The 23,401-nt window shown below is 51.6% G+C and overlaps 6 protein-coding genes across 6 annotated transcripts; 3 read left to right on the forward strand and 3 right to left on the reverse strand.

Annotated features, from left to right (window-relative positions):
- Window positions 1-377: 377 nt before the first annotated feature.
- Window positions 378-2,103, forward strand: B0T23DRAFT_334666 (uncharacterized protein). The gene is made up of 5 exons (XM_062835782.1): window positions 378-999; window positions 1,081-1,279; window positions 1,347-1,450; window positions 1,523-1,590; window positions 1,672-2,103. The coding sequence occupies exons 1-5, from the start codon at window positions 606-608 to the stop codon at window positions 1,813-1,815; spliced, it is 909 nt and encodes a 302-aa protein (XP_062696356.1). The 5' UTR covers window positions 378-605; the 3' UTR covers window positions 1,816-2,103.
- Window positions 2,104-3,744: 1,641 nt separating this feature from the next.
- B0T23DRAFT_403135 (uncharacterized protein) lies at window positions 3,745-4,639 on the reverse strand (the record flags this gene model as incomplete). The annotated part of the gene is made up of 3 exons (XM_062838747.1): window positions 3,745-3,792; window positions 4,164-4,277; window positions 4,382-4,639. 3 exons carry the CDS (start codon window positions 4,637-4,639, stop codon window positions 3,745-3,747), a joined length of 420 nt encoding a protein of 139 aa, XP_062696357.1.
- Window positions 4,640-6,801: 2,162 nt separating this feature from the next.
- B0T23DRAFT_101283 (uncharacterized protein) lies at window positions 6,802-8,218 on the reverse strand. Its single transcript, XM_062831693.1, has 2 exons — window positions 7,943-8,218; window positions 6,802-7,884 (listed from the first exon to the last, which is right to left on the reverse strand). The coding sequence occupies exons 1-2, from the start codon at window positions 8,102-8,104 to the stop codon at window positions 6,934-6,936; spliced, it is 1,113 nt and encodes a 370-aa protein (XP_062696358.1). The 5' UTR covers window positions 8,105-8,218; the 3' UTR covers window positions 6,802-6,933.
- A 1,759-nt stretch (window positions 8,219-9,977) lies between these two features.
- Window positions 9,978-13,636, forward strand: B0T23DRAFT_403137 (P-loop containing nucleoside triphosphate hydrolase protein; the record flags this gene model as incomplete). Its single annotated transcript, XM_062838748.1, has 2 exons — window positions 9,978-12,098; window positions 13,487-13,636. The coding sequence occupies 2 exons, from the start codon at window positions 9,978-9,980 to the stop codon at window positions 13,634-13,636; spliced, it is 2,271 nt and encodes a 756-aa protein (XP_062696359.1).
- A 4,924-nt stretch (window positions 13,637-18,560) lies between these two features.
- B0T23DRAFT_101407 (uncharacterized protein) lies at window positions 18,561-22,486 on the forward strand. Its single transcript, XM_062831694.1, has 5 exons — window positions 18,561-18,818; window positions 18,876-18,959; window positions 19,026-20,100; window positions 20,149-21,685; window positions 21,738-22,486. Exons 1-5 carry the CDS (start codon window positions 18,707-18,709, stop codon window positions 22,290-22,292), a joined length of 3,363 nt encoding a protein of 1,120 aa, XP_062696360.1. The 5' UTR covers window positions 18,561-18,706; the 3' UTR covers window positions 22,293-22,486.
- Window positions 22,427-23,032, reverse strand: B0T23DRAFT_101439 (uncharacterized protein). Its single transcript, XM_062831695.1, has 2 exons — window positions 22,684-23,032; window positions 22,427-22,622 (listed from the first exon to the last, which is right to left on the reverse strand). The coding sequence occupies exons 1-2, from the start codon at window positions 22,947-22,949 to the stop codon at window positions 22,562-22,564; spliced, it is 327 nt and encodes a 108-aa protein (XP_062696361.1). The 5' UTR covers window positions 22,950-23,032; the 3' UTR covers window positions 22,427-22,561.
- Window positions 23,033-23,401: the final 369 nt, after the last annotated feature.

Genomic DNA, 23,401 nt, shown 5'->3' on the forward strand with positions numbered 1-23,401 from the left:
TGCAGGGTAGGATCACCGATGGGATGTTAATCGAATGGGTTGCTGATTGTAAATCATTCAACGCAGGCAAGCAAAACACTGTTACCTAGGTAGTTTGGGCTGTTCTCTGCCTCAGTGATTGATTGATCTGGTTCCTTGGATGGTGCTTTCGCTCATGGACACGGCAACAGACAGCCCCAGATATTGAAATCCTTGATTTCATTCGACGATTCCCAAGAAGGGTCCGTCATTTGGGGGGGGATTTTTGTTTCCCGGCGGGGGAGGGGGGGGGAACATGGAGGTGGGCTGAAATGGGGGCACTGCATCAGTGCTTGGCGCGCGAGGGGCTGCAAACGAGACACGTGCTTTCGTGAGTCGGCCGCGATCAACTGCATGTTCTTTCCAATTGTGACCTTCATTCTTTTGTGCGTCTGAGGGTGCAGTGACGCGTCCGCCACGATCCCATACGGTGCCCTGCGAAACACCAAAGTTGAGGTGAGGTAGGAATTGAAATTCCCGCAACCTGTCGACTTGGTACCGTCTCCACTCTCTGGTCTTCCCTCTTAACTCCTTCACTTCGACAACTCGATTTGGTCCCTCAACCAGACGCAGATCGTCGCCTGAACATGGCTATCTTGAGCTGCCTCCCGGGCCTCAAGGTCAATATTAGGGCTAATGGTGAACTTGCCAAGGAATACGATGCGCCGCCAGACGATGTCAAGGCGGGCTCAAAGAAGTACAAGTTCCACAAGTTGTCATCGAGGATTAGTGAGGAAGATCCATACGCGTTGGCTTATGTGGAGTCAAAGCCAGGAGAGCAGTTCGAAGTCGCCATCGACAGTACCGGGCTCGGCTTCCCAGATTTCCGTCGGCAAATCAGTTTGACAGTCATAATCGACAATTGGTCCCTTCGACCACACCTCATAAGGAATCAAGTCGACACTTTCTCCGCTGCCATCGTTGGCGACAACGTGACTGGATGGCAAAAGATATCTTTCAGCTTCTCTTCACTCGACATTGGTAGGACCACGCTACTTTGACCTCAAACTCCGTTTGTCTGAGGCTTTTGGCTGCTTCAAATGCTGACGTAAAGCCATGCAGTGGAGGCACCGGTCTCAGAAAAGGACATCAAGAAACAGATCGAAGAAGCCAGCAGGTATGGCACAATCGTCGTTAAACTCGAGTTGGTGTATGATGGGACTCCGGCCTCAGGAGGAGGTTCTATAGCTCCACCCAAAACATCCGTTGGAAAGGTGGCAGAGAAGGTCCTAAAGGGGAAAGCAGTAGACAGCAGAGCCACGTAAGTATTCAGTTTCCTGAAAAACCCACAAGTCACAACAGCTGGTTAACAACTCACTCACACTTAGGTTCAAGTCGCAAGCGGCCACTGCGCCCAAGTTTTACGTTGTTACTTCCGCGGATCCGCTTCATCGGCCCTTTGCGGTCTTCGAGTTTAGATACCGCACGATGGGTGAGTTTCACCTATCACGCTACAATTCGGTACGGCATTTGCATCAAAACCACTGCTAACATGATATGTTAGAGGGCCTTATTCGGGAGTTTATTGTACCCCGACCCAAAGAAGTCATTGATGTTGAGGAAGAGTTCATGGTACGCATTTCTCTTGTCTTCTCTAGATCTACTGTCCCAACGCACAACAAGCTGGGCTAACTGCAGGATGTTTTGTGACAGCGTATCAAGCGTATCAAGCCCGAACTTGCCGTCGAAGCCCGTGGCATCAAGAGAGAGCCCATGGACGCAGCTCTTTTCGCTTCTCGCTACAAACAGCGCAGGTTGGAAGACGGCAAGGTTGAGATTGATCTAACAGACGACTGAGGCTCGTACTGCACGTGTGTCGGCAGTCTATAGTAGGTTCAGACAAGGTATCTTCTGGAAGTGCATTTTTGCGCTGTTATCCAACATATAGAGGGGTCAGAAAGACTTAGAGCGAGAAGAAAATGGCGCAACGGAGGTTGAGGGTTGGTCTTGGTTGTTGCAACTTGTTTGTAAACTATGAAGACGAGAGAGGCAGTTTCTGCTGTTTGTCCAATGACTTTTTAGCAACTGTATTTGATATCTCCAGAATTGTAGGTAATGGCCGATTTTTCGGTTTATATACTAGCAGCTACATGTATGCTGCCGCTCGATTTGACATTGGGCGTCATCTTTCCGTACCCTGGCTCTCTCTGAAAATCGGCCAATAGCAGCAAAGCGAATCGAGACAAGGGGTTCGGTAGACAGCATTGGGATATAAAGAGTCGCGTAGGTGTACGGCTCCATAGCTTCGATGGAGACGAATGCGTGGATTCGTGGCGCTGGAGGCATTGGCATGGTATTGGGGGAACGGCCTGGTATATGAACTTGTGGTGTTGTGGCCCCTGCTTTCGAGGATTGTTAGATCATTCGGAGCCTTGTTATCTCGTAGAGTCGAGGTAGTATTGCGAATGGTAGAGCGCTCGGTGCCGTGGGTGGCGTCGCTGTCGATGCTGAAGTGTCGGGAGAAATCAAATCTGAAAGGTCGCAAGGTAGGACATTGGGTGTTTCCTCTGTGAAAGACAAGTCTTGTTAGCTTGCTGTCCGGTTTAAAGTGGTGTGAGAGCCCGAGGAGGAGTGATTTGAAGCGAATGGGAGGGTACTTGGACACTCGTTGTAGTCATGATTCGGCAATTAGGCGTGGTGACCAAGTTCCAGCTTCCATGCAATTGACATAAAATTGGGAACTTGTGGTGCGGCCCTGCCACTTGTGCAGCAGAAGCTCAGTACAATATAAGACTGGTATGTTTGTTAGTTTGGTTCTTCGGCCATAGGTTGAACAAGGGAGATATAGAGCTCTTATTGGCTTCCTTAGAGTTATCTTTTAGAGCGACCAACAATGACCAGGATGTAATACGCCACAAAAGCCTCTGTTTATACCTCCATCCGTCTCCTTGAAGGCCTTCAAACTTGAAAAATATAAAAGAAAGAGTCCCCTTTCAGTGCCTATCTATTTGAAAATCGAATACTTCCTCACTTTCCGGGGCTCTCAAGTGGAGATAGGCGTTTTTTTATACCAAACTAACAAACATACCAGGGTTAGATTGTACAGTCGACGATACGTGGATGGGCTCCAGTCCCATCCCCGTCAATCTTCTGTGTACCTTTGTAGAGGTAGTAGAGGTAGGCAAAATTTCGTTGTCGGTCGCACTTTTCTTAGGGATGACGGGGGCGGGAAGGAGGCCGGGACCTTGATGGCTGCGTCTGTCGCAGCGTTTGCATCCCGTTTACTGCCCGCGTTAAGTCCCCGCCAGCCAGGGCAGGCCCCCTGCTTAAGTAATGTTCTCAAAGGGAATTGCATTGTCGCGCACTTGGTCAGTCTAAGGTACTTCCAGTCAGACATGCCTCTTGCGCGATGCTGACGGGAGAAACCACCTAGAAACGATGAAGGGCCCCTTATCATGTAATGGTAGCCGACGAAAGGAATCGGAATAACCACGATCACCGGTCAGGTTATCGGCCTACCACTTACATCAGCCACCCATCTGCAACTCTTTTACGTCCCGCGTGTGTTTTGTCTGCCTGGATCGAGCCTTGTACAAGCAAGCTATCCGGGCCTGCAAAACCCACTACTACCTGTATGATCTGTCGCTTGCAAAGGCAATCCTTCCATTATGTTCCCCCTTCGCGGCTTCGCCATGTCTGCTTGCAGCTTGTCTCGAACTGTCGGTGCTGATATCTTCGATCCGAGCAGCTACCGTCCCGAATCCGATCCTCCACTGCTGACTCGTACTATAAATCATGCTTCTCGGGCGACGATAATTTGATACCCCATCCTACCTAGCCGAGTATCTCAGCATCTGCAATCCTCAGTCTGGGATGCTGCATTGCTCCATTGCACCTTCCACATCTTTAGTTAGCCTGGTGCTCGCTTGGGTGTCATCCCTTCAGTTACCACATGCAGCAAGACCCAACGAACAGTAAAATTGTCTCGGACTCAATGTTATGACCACTATATCCTAGTCTATGCTCAGCTCTTTTGCAATTTCTTAGCCGGGCGCTATTGTTTATCACGCAATCGAGAGCACTGCTTCCATCGGTAGTACCATTTATGGCACGTCAGGATCGACATCATATTTTTTCCCCAGTCAGACACATTCCCTCACCCTGAGTCCCTGATCCTTTTCTTCATGCTTTACACCCACTCGTACCTTTATATCCTTGGCATTCTCAACCTCCAGCGTACGTAACTCGTTTGTGTCGAGAAAGCTTCGATACTGAGGTGCCATGTTCTCAAGCTCTCCAAACTGCGGCTGGTGGATATACTCGCAAACTTGGCAACAGTTGTAAGCATTTCAATTTCGCTTCTGAAATCCCAGGGCCACAAAGAGTGAAACTTGCAGAAATGCGCCCAGAGGTTGTAATCAACCCACCAGTCGAACATCGTCAATGGGTTGGTGATAAGGTTGATGGTGAGTTCGGACTTGCACCCGCCTTCGCAGCTTCTTTTGACTCTGATCCACTTACAACACGCAGCGAAGGTCTCGGGCATAATGAACTTGGTAATAATGTATATAACGCGGTCATCGCTGAGGCCGAATGAGCTTTGGATTGCCGACATGATGTTGTAGCGGCGCCTTTCAGCGCTGGCAATGACAGCTGCCTCGGAGATTGGCCGTGTGGTCATGGTGCAAGGGTGTACTTCCTTGGGGTTTGAGATGTTGCGTGTTGAGTTATTGCAAAGTGGAATCCGAGAAGGTGATGATAACCGAATGGATGGAGATGGTGAGTTGGAAGCGAGGAGTCAACGGAGCAGGCAAAAGTCACGAGCGCTGATAACGATAAGGGAGGAGGAAGGGGCGGAAAACGTGTTTGGGTCACTAGGTACCTACCTACCTAACTTACCTCTAGTGATGCTACAGGGCACGTACCGGCGCGTTCGGTCCTAGCTGCTCTTGCCTTCTTTGCTTGTCGTTCCGCAGCAACGTTCGTCCAGGTAACCTCAACGCATTTCAATCATAAACAGAGAATTACGAAGATACCTCTATTCGCTAGTTCTACCTTGTTCTACAGGCATCAATCAACCCAGCCGCATCTATTACCACACCTTCAAGGTTGGAGTAGTTGTGAAAAGGGATATGAATAGCAATAAGTGGCGCTACGTTGTGCTTGGTTTCAGTACTAAGGAATTTCCGTGTCGTGGAGAGGGAAAGATGGGATGTGAAGGATAATGGGATTATGGTAGATGTTAAACTCCTCGGAACATAATGAAGAGACTGATTACCTACTGCTCTGCAATGGACAAACGATTGTGGGAGCTCTTAATGTTAATACGCTAGATGATTTGATGTTATTCTGTCCCAAAGCAGGAAACTTGGGCTTCTGCCCACTGCTGACGCTGTTACTTTGAATACCCAGAAAGAACACAAAGTGGCTAATGTAGCCTGTCAGAAAGCTCGTACTCCGCCCCTTTAAGCAAGATGTCGACAGTCAATTATTGTGTGAGATTACGAGCCAGTAAGGTCTTGGCATGACCGACTTGTACCTACCGTAGTGGGAAAATCTGTTTCTAGACATACATTGTGGTTGTTGGACAATAACCACAATCAATGTTTAAAAAACAATGCATGTTTCTTATACTGGGGAAGCGCTGTAATATAGTATTCTTAGTTTTGGAGCCGGGTCGGGTCCAAATTTCGAAATTTCTTAAGGTCTCAAAGTCCTACTTTCCTTCCCCCCCCCTCCCCCAGCGAAATTTATCAACGGAAAGAACTAGCCATTTCCTTCAGAAATAACCAACTAACTTAGTAGTCAAGCGGTTAATAAATTATTTCTTTATTTTTATTCTTGTTCGTGACCTTTGTTCGATTCTTATTTGTAACTTACTTTTTGTAAAGCTATTCCGGATTATTTAAATTCTAATACTAGCCTTCACTATAGTTTAGTATTAAAGGCTACTATTAAAGACTATTAAAGTACAGAAGGTTATACTCTATACTTTTAACATCTAGGGGCTTAGGAGACAATCAATGTTTGGGAGACAATTAATATTTGGAAAACAATTCTTGTTTTCTTTACACGTATTGTCTGCTAGACAATTCTTGTTCAGAGCCCGGGTTTCCCGCTTCAGGTAACGAAAGCGGCGGTGATGCTCTAAAGAACACTTCGTGAAGGAACAGCGCAGATATCAACCCCAATTTTGCAGGTCTCGGAAAAGCTGGGAACTTCATGCTTAACATTGACCGATCTTGTTTGGGATCCGTCGGCATCAACTCAAGTGCCCCTCGGAACTAGCCATTTTGACCGTGCAGCCTTGTAAGTGTTGTGGGGCGGAAGCATCCCTGCACCTCCTCAGCCTTACGACGGGTCAATTTCGCTGTAGCACCCACAGCTTTATAGGGCACCGGCACCCGCTGGACTCTGGTGCTATTAATGTTGTTTCCGTATTATTCTGTTTGAAGAACAACGGAAATTCAACACAATGCACAACATATATGGTCTGTTATGCGAAATATCATTTGCAGAGGTACTGAAGATAAAATCGAACTCAAGATGATTGTTTGCTCATATGTGAGCACATGTTTCCGATTACTGCACATGTAAATATGAGGACGGCAGGCCCAGAAGTTTTGACATAACGTACAAAATAACCACATAAATTGCTACCAAGACTACGAGACATCATCCATAGCGACATGAACAATATCAGAAACGACATCAGTAGATGAAGCCCAACAAACTGGACCGATATGCTTCTCCATCATCACAACGTCCCAGGAGTTGTCACTTTCACCAACAGAGCGGAAAAGAGCCAAACATTGGCACAGTTGACTAGAGGTATCTGATTCTCCTTTCCAGGACGACGCACTGGCCTCCTAAAACTAGGATCCTCGGTAGGTTGGGTGATCAATAGGACCATCCATTTTACCAAGAGGGAAAATATAGAGGCGAAACTGGCTGGATCTAACTGAAAGAGGTAGGCTAGGCGCTGCGAGCCTGATTTTCGGCAGCGCGCTTCTTTGTCTGGGGGGAATATGCCGGAGATGACTCGGGAGAGGAGTCGATAATGATTACCTCCGATGAAGGCTTGACAGTGGCGGCAAGGGAGGAGGCGAAAACATCCGGGCCAGTAGTGGGATTGAGGAAAGAAGAGCCAGTGAAGGATTCTGTGGGCCAAAGGGCTGACTTGCTTGAAAAAGGCGACTCTGTAGCCGAGAACGAATGACTGAAGATGCTGCGAGGGCTTCTCGTACTTTGATTACCACAGCCTACCGCGAGGCCCGATGTGAGGTCAGATGAGGACTTGAGGGACGGAGAAGATCTGTGTTTCGGCGGGATGGGATGGGAAAAGATGTTGGACTGATCTTTAGGCCGGGATATATCAAAGATGCTTTCGGACGGCTTTTGAGGTACTGGAGTACTGGATGTGACCTGCAGGATATGGGTAGCGGGTTGAGGTCTGCCGAAGAACGATGCAGGTAAAGGAGCAGGCTTCGCATGTACCGTTGAAGCAAGAGACTTGCTTTCTGAGTTCGTCTGTTCTTGCTTTGCAATAGCTTCAGGCGCGTGAATGTTCCCAGATGTCCGTTGCACTGCGGTGGAAATGACCTTTGGTGGGCTGGACTGACAAACAGATAGCTGACGCTGTACTTCGCGGCATAGGAATCCCGAAGGCTCTATGGGTTGAATGTTGAAGTTTGCCCTCTGTAAACGCTGGAAAATCGTCTCCTCGGCTTGGTGCCCCTCTTCTGGGAAGTCGTCAATGACAGAGGCTGCTCCATCACTCAGAGTAAACACCACCGTGCTCTCCGAGTGATTGTAGTGGGCGCGTATCGTTTTGCCATATCTTAGCCTATGAACCATGAAGTTGCGGGCATGACGGAATCTCCGATGTCTCCTCGACGGGCCATAGTTGGGAGATAGAAAGAAGTCCTAGGTAGACACGTTACGTTAGCCAGAGAGCAAGTGGGTGCCAGAAAGATGAACTCACGGGCTTGCGATCTTCTTGTTTGACAAACACAGAGGGGGGCTTGCAATCCTCTTGTTTGACATATACCGAGGAAACAGGTGGGCGTGGAATAGAGGAGAAGTGGAACCTAGCTTCGTGCTCTGACTTGATCCTCACGCCTGGTTCGGTCTTGATGAGGGGCATCGTGTGGGCGTGTCCTTCCTGGCACCGAACGAAGAAGGAGACTGAATGGATTCAAGATCGGTTGGGACCTTGGAAAAGAAAGTACTAAGTGGGCGTAAGTAAAGGGACATTCAGATAGGCCAGGACTGCTCTAACAAATGCGCATCCGGGGACGTGAACGGCGGTAGGTGAGGCGTGTTCTATTCAGGATGAGCAAGTTTCCTAGTTCTCTCGCGGCCAGTCAGAAGGAATGAAGGAAAATTCGCCTTCTCAAACGCGTCTGGGCTCCCGCGGCCTTTTGGCGCCAGTACACAGGACAGCCTCGAGACCTGCTCGACGCGCGGCGGGGCCTTCACTTATGGGCGCTCTTTCCATCTTTCGAGGTTTTCATCTGTCAACCCGGACCCGGACGGGACTCGGGAACGATAACGATAAGTTGCGGGGCACCAAGGAGAAAACCGGGCCTCAAGCCGTCATATGAGCTGAGACAGTTGGAAAAGAAGAACAGAGTTCGCTTACAACAGTCCCTTCCGAGGACGACATATTCGGCCAAGAAAGCGAAGAACATGTCGGCTTCAGCTTGACAGCATCTGCTCTTCCGCTTGTCATATTAGATTTCGGGTTGGCGCGGGGGTCTAGATATCTTTCAGAAAGGATGCTATCTCATGAGACTCGCTTCTTGTTGACTTCGCAGTCCATTTCAAAGGACCGTATGTACCAAGCAAAATTGGATCGATGCCTCGGATGAAATTCGTCGAGAGATGAACGGCGTTCGTTCATCCTATCCCTATGAGAACTCGAGCACATTTGCCGCTGCCAAGAGATGCGTTGACGAAATCCACATCGCAACAGATATGGTGAAGACTGGAGTATTGGGCTCAGAAAGCCAACATGGTGAAACGTATTGAGTGTCCTGTGAGGTTGACGATGCTGTTGACGAAAAACCGAAGTGGAATGCCATGACAACTGACGGAACTGGGGCTTGATTAGGCGGGATCCATTCCCTCTCCACTGTATAGGGCTGAGCGGAGAGGTCCCTAGTGGAGAGGGCAAGGGGAGTTGCTCTACAAGTGTAAAAGCTACAGGGCAGTGGCACTACGTACCTAGCCCTGGAGGTAGGTTATGGCGCTGCGGGGACCCCTGCGCCCCGCCCTTCGTCAGCAGTGGAGGATCATGGCGCCTGCCCTGGATTGGTCCGAGAATCGGCAGCGCAGCCAGGCTCCCTCCTCTTTTTCTCCCCTGCTCCCGTCTTTCATCCTTTCACCACTTTTTTTCCTTCTCACCATTGGCGCAATCGCTGCAAGACAGAAACTCAGCCTCAGTCCCACTTAAGTCGTCCTTGTCCAGCATGTCTCGCTTCTGCCTGCCGTTAGATCGTCACAATCACCACATCGGTAACGAGTCATCGCGCGCCCGGCCCCACAAGTTTCCAGCATCGCCATGGGTGGTGGTCGTTTGGACAGCCAAAGAGAATGAAACAATCAGTGGAAGCCGAACAAGAGGTCGCCCGTCTGCCTGGTCAAGTGTGGAGAAGATGACGGCCGCCATTCGCTGGGCATCAATGAGGGAACACAACCAGCCACGGCAGCCTGCATCGTCAGCGACTTTGACCTCTTCTTTCCTCACCGTCACTGCCTTGGATGAGGCCAGCCGTTGGTGGTTGCCATCGCAGGCGCCCTGCATAGAGATGTCAGACATGGGATGGCAGGAAGGTAGGGCTTGTGGAGGTAGCTAAGTCGGGCAAAGTATAAAAGGTTGAAGTATGCCTCTGCTTGTCTTTGCTCCTTGTCCCCCAGAATCCTGTCGCAAACCTTCTGCCTGTCTTCTTGTGCTACCATAGCTACCATTCTTTTGCCTTCTTCAGGCATATCACAGCATCTACACATCAGACATTATGGCTCCTGCTGCCGTCACTGAGGATGTTCCCAATGGGACTCCTGTTCAAGAACCCGTCAAGGCCATGTGTACATGTACCTGCAAGTGTACCGAGACGAACGGGGTCAACGACCACGACGAGACCAAGCCCCAAGATGCGCCCGAGCACAAAAAAGACGAAACTAGCCAAACAGACGAAAAGGCAGACTCAGACATAAAAGATTCGGCCACAGACGACAAAGACAAGCCCCCAGAGGACCAGACCATGAAGTGCGAGTTTAAGCACCTTGATAGGAGATATGACGAGAAGGACGAGCACTATTTCACCGAGCGTAAGACCGAGATCGAGAAGCCAGCACAAAAGGACTGGTGGCGTCTGTATGCCTTTTGCCTCGTCAAGCACTACGACCACCGCGGCGAACATGACAACACCCGCCTCTACGTTAACCCCCAGCCTCTGCGTCAGCTCCTCAGGGACGTCATTGGCGACTATCCCTCCGACCCCATCGATGTCGACGATGTCCAGATCGAAGCTCCCTACCATGCCCTCTTTCACTACCGCAAGGAACTCCAAGCCGAGGGCGTGAAGCGCTTTACCGACGACCAGGAGTCCCTTCAACATTTCAACCTCCTCATGGACTGGATCAACAACCACTTTGAGTCCGAGATTGCTGCCTACGAAAAGTGCATATCCGGCGAGATTCGCGCCATCTCGTACGATAACGCCTGGACTCTCCTACCCCCCGACACCATTGTTCATTGCAAGATCTTGGATCAGGATCGCGCATATCGCGTCCGCCGGTACTATGATGAGTACGATGAGCACGCCAATCTTGTCGGCATGACCCTCTCCTGTCGCTACATTGACTTCGACGGCGAGAATGTGGGAACCCTCAAGTCGCATCTGACCTTCCGCAAGTACACTGGCGTTGTCCAGCTTAGCGAACTGGACATCGTCCCCCTTCATCTACACGAGGACGCCGACGGGATCCGAAAGACCCTACTAGCCCGTGGACGCAAGTGGGAGAAGCATCTCGGCCAACATTACGTTCAATACAATGGCATCGCCGTCATCAAAAAGGAGATGCAAGGTTACGCTCGCTTCGGCGTCAACGGGCGCGTCATGATTGACTGCGCCACCTTCCACCGGCTGGCGGCTGACCACTCGTTTGTTGTTAAGAAGTTGCCGAGTTCAAGGCCCAAAGCCCCCTCACCGTCCTCCATCAAGTTCACATCAGAGACCAAAGAATATGAGCCTCTGACTGACGAGCAAGCCATGCTCACCAACGCCACCGTTCGCGGATATTCCTTCACCATCAAGCGGTTCCTCGAGTTCTTCGTCGACAAGCTGGAACCCATCCAGTGGAACACTTCGTGCTTTGACGGCCTCGTCCTCGACCCCACCATCAAGAAGACCGTCCAAGCCCTTGTCTCCAACCACACCCGTGAGCGGCCCGGGTTTGACGACATTGTCAAAGGCAAAGGCCAAGGCCTTGTCTGCGTGCTTCACGGCCCTCCGGGTGTCGGCAAAACACTGACGGCAGAATGCGTAGCCGAGTACGTTCAGCGCCCCTTGTATATGGTCTCATCGGGCGATCTCGGTTGCGTCTCCTCCGAGCTTGACGCCCAACTCACCCAGATCATGGATATGACCGCCACATGGCGTGCCGTTCTGCTCATTGACGAGGCAGACATTTTTCTCGAACAGCGTGCCCTGCATGATCTGCACAGGAACGCCATGGTCTCGGTCTTCTTGCGTGTCCTCGAGTATTACACCGGTATCCTCTTTCTCACCACCAACCGCGTCACCACCTTCGACGAAGCATTCAAGTCCAGGATCCACATACCTATCAGGTATACGGACCTGAGCTTCGAATCCAAGCTTCAAATCTGGAAGAATTTTTGCGGAATGGTGCCCGGAGGTGTGGACATTGATGAGCGGGGTTTGGAGAGGTTGGCGGAACACGACTTGAATGGGCGGCAGATCAAGAATGCGGTCAAGGCCGCTGAATCACTGGCGAGCTTTGAGGGTGTAAAGCTCGACCTGGCTAGGCTTCTGCAGGTCACTAAGATCCAGTCTGTGTTCGAAAAGGACCTTAGTAGTGTCGCAGGTGTGGATTACACGGCGCCAGGAGGTAGGGTAAGGGACGCGGATAGGAGGAACATGTTCCTGTGAACAGGCTTTTGTCCCTTGGGCGTCCTGTCTTTCTGGGTCTGTGTTCTCTTTTGCCCTTGGTTTCTAGCAGTCAGCGGTTTTTTTTTCCTGTTTTGGGTTGTTGGATTTGTTTTATCAGGTAGGCATCTCCATGGTGTAGGCGTTTGAGAGCATGTTTGACTACAAGCGATATCTGTAGATGATAGAACGACATAACGAATAACATATATTTTCAGAGTACCTGAATGTCTGTCATACTGGTTCCAATGTCCACGACGTCAAAATAGCGACAACCCTTGGCGGTACAAAAAGCAGCACTCCAGAGGCTTTTGCCTCTTACATATGGTTTCTACGCGAGCAAATCCCCGTCTGTGAAACTGGGCTAGGCCTGGATCTTTTGGAGGATCAAGCCGAATCAACCAGTCAAGAAAAACAAAAAAGAAGGCCAGTACCTAACTCGCACCGGTAGTAACTTCCACGCTAGTACCGTACGGCCGCGGACAGCACAACAATACGCCAACTTAGGCAATGTTCAGCCATTACACCAATGGACCACGGGAAGATGAGATGGACAGCAGTCTTATATGTAGAGGTAGGTACTACAGACCCAGTACAGAAATTCTCAGAGCCGGTCACGGTCTAGTCTCGCATACTACCTAGATATGATCACGCTCACAATCACATATATACCACGAGGACCAGAGTAGGAATGAAGGGGTATCAATATCGTATGTTCTGTCGTCCTTATGTGTATGCAGGTAGGTTCCGTTGCCCCATCCAGAATCCCAGGTAATATGTACAAAACGAATGTCCAAAGCCAGAAACACCAAGCCAAGTCCTGTTGATCCTGTTCAGCCGGTCTATGCAAACAACTCGACTTTGCCGTGCGTATAAGGAACTGAAGCCAACCTATACAAGCCCCAGTATAATACTAAAAAATTATGTGCAGTTAACCAGCCCATGTATGTATGTCCAGCTCCATGTCATCCCTCTATGTCATTCCTGGCTCAGCCTCGGACGCTCGTGCAACCTCACCTTAACTCGAGACCACACTTCTCAACCACGAATCGAATCGGCTTCCTCGTCCGGTGGTTTGTCACTCCTTTCGGCGGGATAATTGGCCTCATCACCGGTCCCGGTCCTAACACCTTACTTTGTCTCAGCCCGCCGTTGTTTCCCCTCGGCCTCTGCACACCACCACCCACCCCTCCAGCTCCCATCTTACCCCCTTGTGCCTTGCTCTCCATCATCCCCAAAGCATCATCACCACCCTTTTTCTTTGCAACGCGCTCATCAAATCCCCATCTCCCCACTCCTCCTCCAACCAACCACCCCCCGAGATTCCTACACTGGCTGACATCCACCCACTCCAGTCTTCCACACCCCTCCAGGACGTTCTCCACGCCCACCCCCGTCACTCGCACGCACCCGCGCACGCTCAGCCCACGAAGCTCATTAAGATGCAGCGCTACGCAGCCCAGACTCGCGTCGGACACAGCGCTGCCGCAGAACGCCATCCGTAGTTCCCTCAGACCCGGCAGACCGAGCGCAATAACCTCGGTGGCGGTATCGGACAAGGCGCAGCAAAAGGAAAGATCGAGATGGGTTAGGGACTTGCACGAGTTCACCAGGGCAATGATGGAGGTGTCGGTGAGGTAGGTGCAATCTGCTAGGCAGAGGGTCGTGAGGTTGGGAAAGCGATGCGGAGACCAGGTTTGGAAGCCTTGGTCGGTAATGCTTGTGCAGCGTGTTAGGGAGAGAGATTGGAGACGGGAGGAGGCATGGAGCGCGAGGTGGTGCATGGAGCGGTCGGTGATGTGTTTGCAGTAGGAGAGATTAAGGCGGGCCAGGTTGGGGCAGCCTATGACGGTGCCGGGCGGTGGCTGGGCGGGAGCGGTGGCTGAGCCGTTGGCGGTGGGCTTTGAACGACGGCTACGAGAGTTGGAAGAGGCGATGACCACCTTGCCATTCTCAGAGGACCGGGATGGGGGAGGCTCGGGGACCACCCAGCCAACTACCCTGGCGAGCAAGTTGTCGCCTACTTTGCGGCAGTTGGACCAGTCGAGTTCCTCGAGACTTTTGGCGTTTTCGGACATTTCGAGAATTTGCGACGCGGAAACGTCCCAGACACTGCGCATCTTCCAGACCTTGATGTTCTTGCCGCATTGTTTCCACAGGGCTTGGAACCCTTCGTCAGTGATGTGGAAGCAGTTGCTGATATCAACCTCGACAGGCCGCAGACCAATGAAAGGGGCAAGGATGTGAACAAGGGACCAGTCGGTTACCTTGCGGTTGATCAGACTGAGGTCAACATGGGTGCAGAGGTTCGGGCTGGTGGTTAGCAGGCGACGCCAGTCTCGGCAAACGATTCGTAGTCTGATTAACTCGAGGAGATCCATGTGCTGGAAGATGCAGACCAGGATATCATCCGGCAGGGAAAGCTTCTTGGCTTCGTCTTCGATCGTGGATGGTCTCCAAGGTAGAGTTCGCGCGCGCTTGCTCGGGATCGGGGAGCCGTCTGCCACCGAATGTCGCAGCGGGCTGCTCTCGGGAGTGATAGCCTTCATGCCGTTAACGATGGCAGAAGCATCGGTTTGAGGAGTTGGCGGGACGATCGAGTTCCTACGGCGATTGCGAATGTTTTCCATGTCCACGCTAAGGAACGGATCGGGATCTGTAGGCTGTTGTGTCTTGTCTTTAGCCGGCGAGGTTGGCTTCGAAGGTGTGGTGAAGGTAACTTCAGGCTGGGCATCCACCATCTCCACATCTTCATCTGTTCCCTTGATGCGCCTTCGAGCCGTCTCTTCCACCTGGGACCGAATCTCGGGTGGACAGCGCTTCCAGAGCTCTTCAAGCGCATCCCCCCCAATCATCAAACATTCAACTGCAGTAATGGACCGGACCGTGGCAGTTCTCCCTTCGGACAAGCCTAGGCTAGCCACCTCACCGAAGTATTGTCCTTGTTTTAGACGGGGTCGTGAGAACGTCTTTTCCGATTCGTGTACGACCTCGGCTTCACCCCGAACTATGAAGAAAATGTCGTTACCAGGACTGCCTTGACGGACAATGTCGGTAAAAGGCGAGTACGACTTTGGCTGTGCGCTTAGGCCCAGGAAGTGCAGAATGTCGGAAGGCAGCGTCGAGAACAGCGGAAGCTCTTTAAGCGTCTTTCGCACATTGACGTAACCGCTTCCCAGGGCGCTACCACTAATGGTCGGGTCGTCAATCACACCAGGACTGGGCGACTTGCGCTTCTTGCTTCTGACCACGGCGCCCTCCTTGATGCTGCCCGACTCTCCGGTATTAACTTCGCCAGGCACTGCTTCTCGGGCTAGGTTATTGCTCGAAGAGTTGGCCATTTGCCTGCCTTCCTGCCGCTTCTTTTTCAAGATGGTCAACCTTTCCTGTGCTTCCTGGCGAATAGCCTTTTCCATGTCAGGATACTTGGGCAATTCGGCGTGTAGGTCCTCCTTCTTAAGAACGACCAGCAGGCATTTCGTCCTCGCAATGATAGTCGCAGTTCGTGGAACGTCCATGAGCACACCAATCTCGCCAAAGAAGGCGCCGGGTTTGAGTTCGGCATAGACAGCTTCGCCGTCGCGGGACGTGACGGCGACCACGCCACGGACCAGCCAGTACATGGCTTTTGCTTCGTCGCCTTCTGTGAGGATGTGGTCTTGGGCGGCATGGACCTGGGGTTTGAGATGGGTGCCAATCGCAACGAGGAAGCCTTCTGGGGCGGACACGAAGAGGGGAAACGATCGGATTCGGTCCACCAGGTCGAGAGGCATGTCCGGGATGGTCGAGGCCGTCAGAGGAGAGGGGCGAATCGGGCGAGTGGGATTGGTCTCGACATTGAAGGACCTGATGAGGGCACCCGAGTCTTGCGGTGGTTGGGGTCCGCCATGGTGCGCCAGAACGCGGTAGGGCGATGGAGGCGGTGTTCGACTCCGGCGCATGTTGGGCGGATGCTTTGGAGGTTATATCGTCGGCTTGGTTACGGACGCAACAGACGATCGATCATGCCAGTCGCGAGAGTGCTATCGGGCACAGGCAGGTGCGGGTCGACGTGATTTGTATGTTGTTGTGTGCTAAGGGGATGATGCTTCGAGATCGCTTGCCCAAAGTCCGTTTGCGGGCGGCTTCGTGGGGTGGATCAGGGCAGTTGGGACAGCTCAACTGCGGCGGAGCATTGCGTCAGGTCGATAGAAGCTATCGGCTATAGGGGTCTGGACAGGAGGTTTGGTCAATGGCAATCATCTCTGGGTGCAATCGCTGCGCACAGTACTCACAGAAATAGGTATTGCTAGAGGTTGATGTAGCTGTCGAGGAGTGTGTGACGACGTGTAGGTAGCGGTCCGTGTGCGACGACGGTGGGATGCGAAGAGCGGGAGCCCGGTCACAAGTGGAAAGCATCAGTGGTGGGAACCTGGTTGGCGATGTGGCCGCGGCCGGGGGTCGGGACTTGGGCCCCTTGTAGTGTAGTAGGTACCTCTACCTAGCGATGGCGGAGAATTGTGGGGTACCTCTAACTTGTACATACCTGGGCTACCTCTACTTACCTAGTACATAGTACTTATTTCGATCGCAATGGCCGGCGCTTTGACGTAACCAAGTGTCAGTGGAGGTCGGGTGGGAGCTATGGCGCCCGTCTACCATACACCTCACTTACTACCGTGTGCCGAGGTGGTTGTAGCTGGAGTAGGTAGGGGTAGCTAATGGTTCTTGGAGTGAATATGTTAGAGGTAGACAACGGCGAAGAAGGCATCAAAATAAACATCAAAGGGAGGGAAGTGAAAGGACGGGATTGCTCTTTCGTCCCGTCTTGGTTGATGCGCCTGTCGCCCGCGGCAGGTCCAGATGAAAGCCCGAGATGCCCTGGCAACTGAACCGTCCAGTGCCGCAACCGCTCGGCAGCGTGGGGTCGGGCCGTTTTGGTTTACTTCTCACTGCAATACCTCTACAGTGCGTGGTGCTCAGTAACCGCCGGCATCTACTTAGTACTACAGTAACCAGTCCAGTCCAGTTCATTTCAGTGACTCCGACGGACGTTTATTCCGACGTTCACAACAGCAACAATTGCAGAAATCGCAGGGACGTTTCAGAGTGGTGATGCCAAGCTGCATGAGACTGAAGCTGGTTTCCGGAAGGAGACGAGGTAAGACGCTGACCGCGCTGATGTAGTGTAGCTGTTGGTCCCCTTTGTTGTCCTCGTTTCAAGCTAACATGATGAGGGACAGCTACCTACGTATCTCGAACAACTGTAGGCTTTGCAATGATTCGCGGACAGTCACTGGAACGATCAGAACAGGCCTTCTCGAAGGGTGGCGCGCTGTGCTGGTGGTGTTGTCACACCCCACATCGAAGGCTCCCACTGTCGTCGACGACGATAAGAACGCCAGCAGCACCGTCTTGTTTCCGACTTCCCGCCGATATCGATCCCGTTCCTCACCGCTGTTCTATAACCACAAGTACAGGAAGCAGATTGCTAGCCGACCAGCGTACCTCCGCCGGAGCATCACGATATCCACCTCAATGACTTCATGCCGTGGAGTACCGCACGACAGGCGACAGCAGCACCCTTGCGGTTCGCTCGCTGGCCTGCCGTTCGACTTCGAGACATCCCAATAAGAACCTCTAGTCATCCAACCCTTTCAACGACCAAGTCTTATCGCGCCGGACAACCCGATATGGCGAGAGACAAGAAAGAAATGGCGCTGCCCTGTTCAGGCTACACGCCCCTGAAGACCCTGAAGAAGAGCACGCTAAAACATCGGGCTGGTTGCCGCCACAGCCCTGCAGAATCACTATTCTAGAACAATTCCAGCTTCTGGACCGTGTACAACGAGTCGCCCACAGTCATTTTCTGGGCAAACAACTTGACAGCAACAACAACAACAACAACAACAACAACAAAAACGGACACCTGCTTGGATATCCAAGCCAACCATGGCTGTCGTGCGGATGTCTTTCGTCGTTCCGCGAAGAGCATCATATGGCAATCTCCAAAAACAAACAACCATATGTGCCAGCACGGGGTCAAACTGGGCGTTTCTAGCCCTGACGAGCACTGGATCATATCAGATGCCCGTCGGGCGATATTCCGTAATAGGAGGCCCCCGCATCTCTGATCCCGTGTTTCCACCTTCATCGCAACCCCGATCTTGGGAATTTCGGTTGCAGCATCCCCAAACCTTACAAGGCTGAAACATTCTTCTTCTTGGCAGGGCCAGTGCATTTGTTGTTTTCTTGTTGCGGAAATTACACCGTTGTGTTGGGGGCGGCGGTGTTATCTCACTCGGTCAAACTACTGATGATTATCGGTCTGGAGCACCCATATCGTCTCTTAGGACGCTACTTTTGGCTTGGCCTGACAAATGTATAGGCTGCCGGTAGCCAGCTGTGCGGAAAGCTTCCGTCCTTTACCCTTATCTGTCGGCCCATCATCTCCGAAAGAGCATAACATACATCATCATAAGCAAAAACTGGACCACTGTGCACAAGTTTCCTCGTGTACAAGATGCCTTCCCATGGCAAGACTTATGTCTTGCTCGGCGTTCTCTTGACGGTCAGTCGAGTGAAGCTTTCTTACCATGAAGATTACAACTCTGTCGTGGTTGCTTCTGAATCAACTATTGACGCTGTGCCTAGCCAGAGCCCAAAACTGCAATCCTGATGGTTTTGTGAAGAGCAAGTTTGAGCAGAGTGAGCTTCTTTGGCCTAAAGAACGGATGGTATATTGTTGCTGACTCCAAGGCGTAGGCGCAGTCTTAAAGAACAGGTTATACTTTTACGGCGGACTAGCTTTGTATAACTGCACCGGTGGCGTGCCGACATGGCTTCCATGTGATTACTTTCCCCTGTACCCCATATCCGATGATAATGAGCTCAACTAACGTGGTTGTTCAACAGACCAAGGCCTACGATGTGTGAATCTGTCTGACGAGAACAGGATCCTCCACATCCAAACTGTACCCGACGATGTTCCCCAAGTTGCTATGGGCGCTTTATGGAGCGACAACACAGATCGACTCTTCCTCTTCGGCGGTCAGTACTCCAACTCCTCCGCCAGTGCTCCATCTGCGGTAGAAACGATATGGTCATACACCGAGAGCACTGGATCCTGGGAGAAAATCTCCGTTCAAAATCCTCCAGCCTTTCGTCTGGCCCGCGGCGCAAGTGTGAGCGTTCCAGAAACAAGAAAAGCATACTGGATGGGCGGTTGGGCAGACAACTCTACCACTTTTGGAATGCATGACCGAATCTACCAACGCCAACTCATCGAATTCGACATGCAAACCCACAACTTCTCCTATTACGACGTTCCGGGCGGGTTCGGCGTCCAAAGAACCGGTGGCGGACTGGTCTATCTTCCATACGGGAAAAAGGGAGTGTTGATTGCCATGGGCGGATCTATGTGTACAAGCGAGGACTGTCACCCGGTTCCCAGTTATCACCCACTCACCCAGGTGTCGGTCTACGATCTGGCGTCTGAGAGGATCTACTCGCAGGAAACCACTACGGGAAACGGAGATCCAACGACAAAAGGGTGGGTGTGGCCTGAAGCACGTGCAGACTTTTGCATGGTAACTGTCCCGTCGTATGATGAGACAGTCCATGCTGTCTACGCGTGGGGAGGCATGGTTGGCCCTGATGGAAATGGCAGTGACAACGTCTGGGTTTTGTTGATACCACAATTCGTCTGGGTGGAGGTCTACAACGGTCCGTACGGACGGTTCGGAGCAACCTGCCAGGTCACACACGAACGGTTTATGATGTTCAGCGGCGGCGAACGGCAATTCGGGTCCAATATGGGTGTATTGGACCTCACTACAGTATCCAACGGATGGTGGGATGGGTGGGTGGAGGCATGGCAGGACTTGACTGACGGCCAGAGATATCCTGCAGTGGAGCCCTGGTTCAGGTACAACCCGCGCTTTGCCGCCTATCATCTGGGGTCAAGTCTGAGAAGGGTTGCCGGTAATCCGTGTGTATTATCGTTCCCTTTCCTCAAGCCTTGAGCTAACTGTCACAGAGCACGGCAGTTTGGAGACGAGTCACCAGCCGATATTCAGCGTCCATTCTCCGGATGGAGTCATTCTGAGTTGAAGCTCATCTTCAGCCCCTCGAACCATACGCGGCCCAATCCATTTCGGACCAAAAACTATCTCGCAGCAGCAAAGATCACATCGGCCATACTTATTGTGATTCCCTTCTTTATATACATGCCGCTGTACCTCTACTCCCTCCACCAGTTCAAAAGACAAGGTTACATGCAGGTTGTCTCCGGGGCCACATCGATGACCTGGCGTCCTTTCTTCACTCGTAACCCGTACCTCCTTTTTCTCGCTCTTTCATCCCTCTCTCTTCTCGTCGTCGTCGAACTCCTCTACCAACACTCCATCAGTCCCGCCTTCGAACCCGGCCACCGCATCATGCACACAAATGGATCCGAACCTTCACCTCCAGGCTATTACCCCACCATCGCCTCCCGTCCTCGTCTCGGACTCTACACCTACTGGGACTCGGAAAGCACGGATTTCAAAAACATGCGCGGCACCTCCAGCCGCTTGAAACTGGAGGGGTACGTCGTCTGGAACTACCTCCCAACCATCGTCGTTGTGCTTTATGGCCTGCTCTGGCAGCAGTGCGATGCGGAGGTTGAGCGTATTGAACCTTACTATCACTTGTTCAATGACAACATGAAGCAGACAGCTGACAGGACGTTGAATGTGGATTACCACACTTTCTGGGTTCCGTTAAGGTTGTGGCAGGCCGTGAAGTACAGGCAGTGGACTTGTCTTTTTTCTAGCACGGCGTATATCATTGCGTTTGCCGTGATTCCTAACCTTCAGAACTCCCTATTTTCCCTGGAAAAGAGACATGGTGGAACATATGGGGACTTGGTGGATTTTGCAAACGATGCGGATGGTGTGGGATATGGTGTGAGGGTGGCAGTGATGGATGGATCGTTTGCGAGGGCTCTCGAAGTTATGTTTGGGGTGAATATGTTGTGTGCCGTTGCTCTGATGGCCATTTATTGGCAAAGGGGAACAAGCACAGAGGGGTCCGGGTTGTATGGCGACCCGAGGGGGATGAAGTGGTTGAAGGAGTTGACCGAGGAAGGCGAGTTGATGGGCGCTACGTCTTTTCCAGACGATGCGCAGCCAATGTGCCAGTTGCTATCCCCAAGGGCACTTCAAGGCTTTGTCGATGATCCTGACGGACTGGATGAGTGGGCACGAAATCACTTGTGCTGGACGAAATTTCAAGGGGGTGGACTGCGTTTGAAGTTTGAGTGCGCGCACGAGCCCGCTCAGACTCCGTCCAAGCCATTCAAGCTTCTGTTGAAATCGATACGGGATTTTCTGAACCAAAAGTGGGACATACACGTTCAGCGAAAACCATTCATGTTGAACCTAATTCCGCTCACATGTCTCATTTCGGCAGTCCTCCTGGTCTTCGCTGTAACGCTTTGGATATTGTGCAGACATCTCATGGCGATCAAGAGCCAGGATGATACTATTCCTTTATCACCGGAACTGTATCTAGTCATCGGTGTGCTAGTTAAGGCAAGTCTGACTTCATTTCTTCCCAGCTTCTAGTTGCTAACCAGAACCCAAGTCTGTCTACGAATGCGTTGACCGCGATTTCCGTGCTGTGTGCCCTTTTCTTCCCCGAAAGCCTATATGCTCATCGGCTGCTCCAGCCGCAGGGGCTTCAAGTGCAGGGGCAAGCTCAGCAAACGGTACACCCAGGTCTACAGACCGAAACAAGGAGGAATATAATACAACACTTCCCCTCATCATCATCTTCACCGCATTCAAGTCCGGCCGCTACACGTTGGCATGCCTATCGATTGGAACCGCTTCTATGGAAATATGGGCTCTCTTTCTTGGGACGCTGCAAGTGAGCGCTAGTAGCTATGGAAGCACGACGCGGCCGGGGGACCTTGCGGGGTTGTTAACAGTAATGGTAATGGAGGTGATCACAATTGCTGGATTGGTTGGGGTTTTGTGGAAGGGGATCAGTGTGGAAGGGAAGGGGGGACAAAGACCAAATTTGAAGCCGGGGACGATTTTGCAGAGGATGGTTTTGATGACATGGCTTGATGCGGAACCTAGAGGTATGAATGGAAATGCAGGAGGGACTGGGCACCTGCAGGCAGGCGTTCCATAGTACATTGGTCATTGACGACGTTGGAAGGTGCATATTGGTGACCTGGGCTAGGATTGGGTATTCAAGGTGGTTTCTTCTTGGGGTTTTTAATTCATAGACTACCTAAGTTCTTCTAATCGACCAACTCCTCGCTCCATTCATGTTGGGCGCTTCAGACCCATGAGCGCCACAGATTGGTTGCAGCGTCTTAACGCATCAGGGCAAGGGAGACTCTGATGGACCCCGGCTGCAAGATTGATGCCCATGAACCCAGATTCATGTAGGTGATCCTAATAAAATCGGTGCTCCCAGCCTCGTGTTGAGAATGAAACATACAACGAGACCAAAACTCTGGTTGACGAGTCAGTTGTAAATGCTATCAGATTTTGTAGCAGTGAGTGCCCTGGCTTACAAGCAAGTGGCGATAACAATGGGAATGAGACCAGGTCTCGCCCGTTGAATTGCTTCTATCCACTTCCAAGCCGCGTGGGCGAAGATGACCCTGGAAATAATCGGATCGGTGACGCCCTTTTGTCCTACCACGATTGGTGGGGGAGAGAACGATCTCAAAGATTTCCTGTCCAACTGGAAAGACATGAAGGAATAGTACACTCTCGCCATCAGGAGAATGTGGGGAGTAACGATGAGGAGGAGCAAAGGGTCAGGTAGGTAATCCATATCGTGGCTTCTTCGGTGCTGCTATGCCTGACTGGGAAGCAGAAGGATTGAAGCTGACACTATCATTGTAAGGGAGCGACAGAATGGGGGATAACAACTAGATATTTCTGGATGAACCTATTGCCAGCCAGCAGCAAGCAATCAAGTGCATCAAGTTCATCTTACGTCAAGCGTCTCTTGCGCCTTGCTCTGGCTGCGTCGGCACGCATCCTTTGCTTCGGTTCTCTTTGGCCTTGGGAAGCACAGGGCAAAACATGAGAGTGCTTGGTATCCGTTTGTCATCAACACAGAACAATTTTACGGTACCACATCGAGAAATGTCGTGAGGAAGAGCCGACCTAGGACGCATCATACATATTCCAACCATGTCAAGGACGACGTTGTCACTTGTCACTCGCTTGTCAAAGGCAGGTACCGTATGTGCAGAGTAAAGAAGGGCCATTCCTTCTACC

The sequence above is a fragment of the Neurospora hispaniola genome (genome assembly GCF_033458365.1).
Source record: "Neurospora hispaniola strain FGSC 10403 chromosome Unknown B0T23scaffold_2, whole genome shotgun sequence".
Taxonomy (NCBI): Eukaryota; Fungi; Ascomycota; class Sordariomycetes; order Sordariales; family Sordariaceae; genus Neurospora; species Neurospora hispaniola.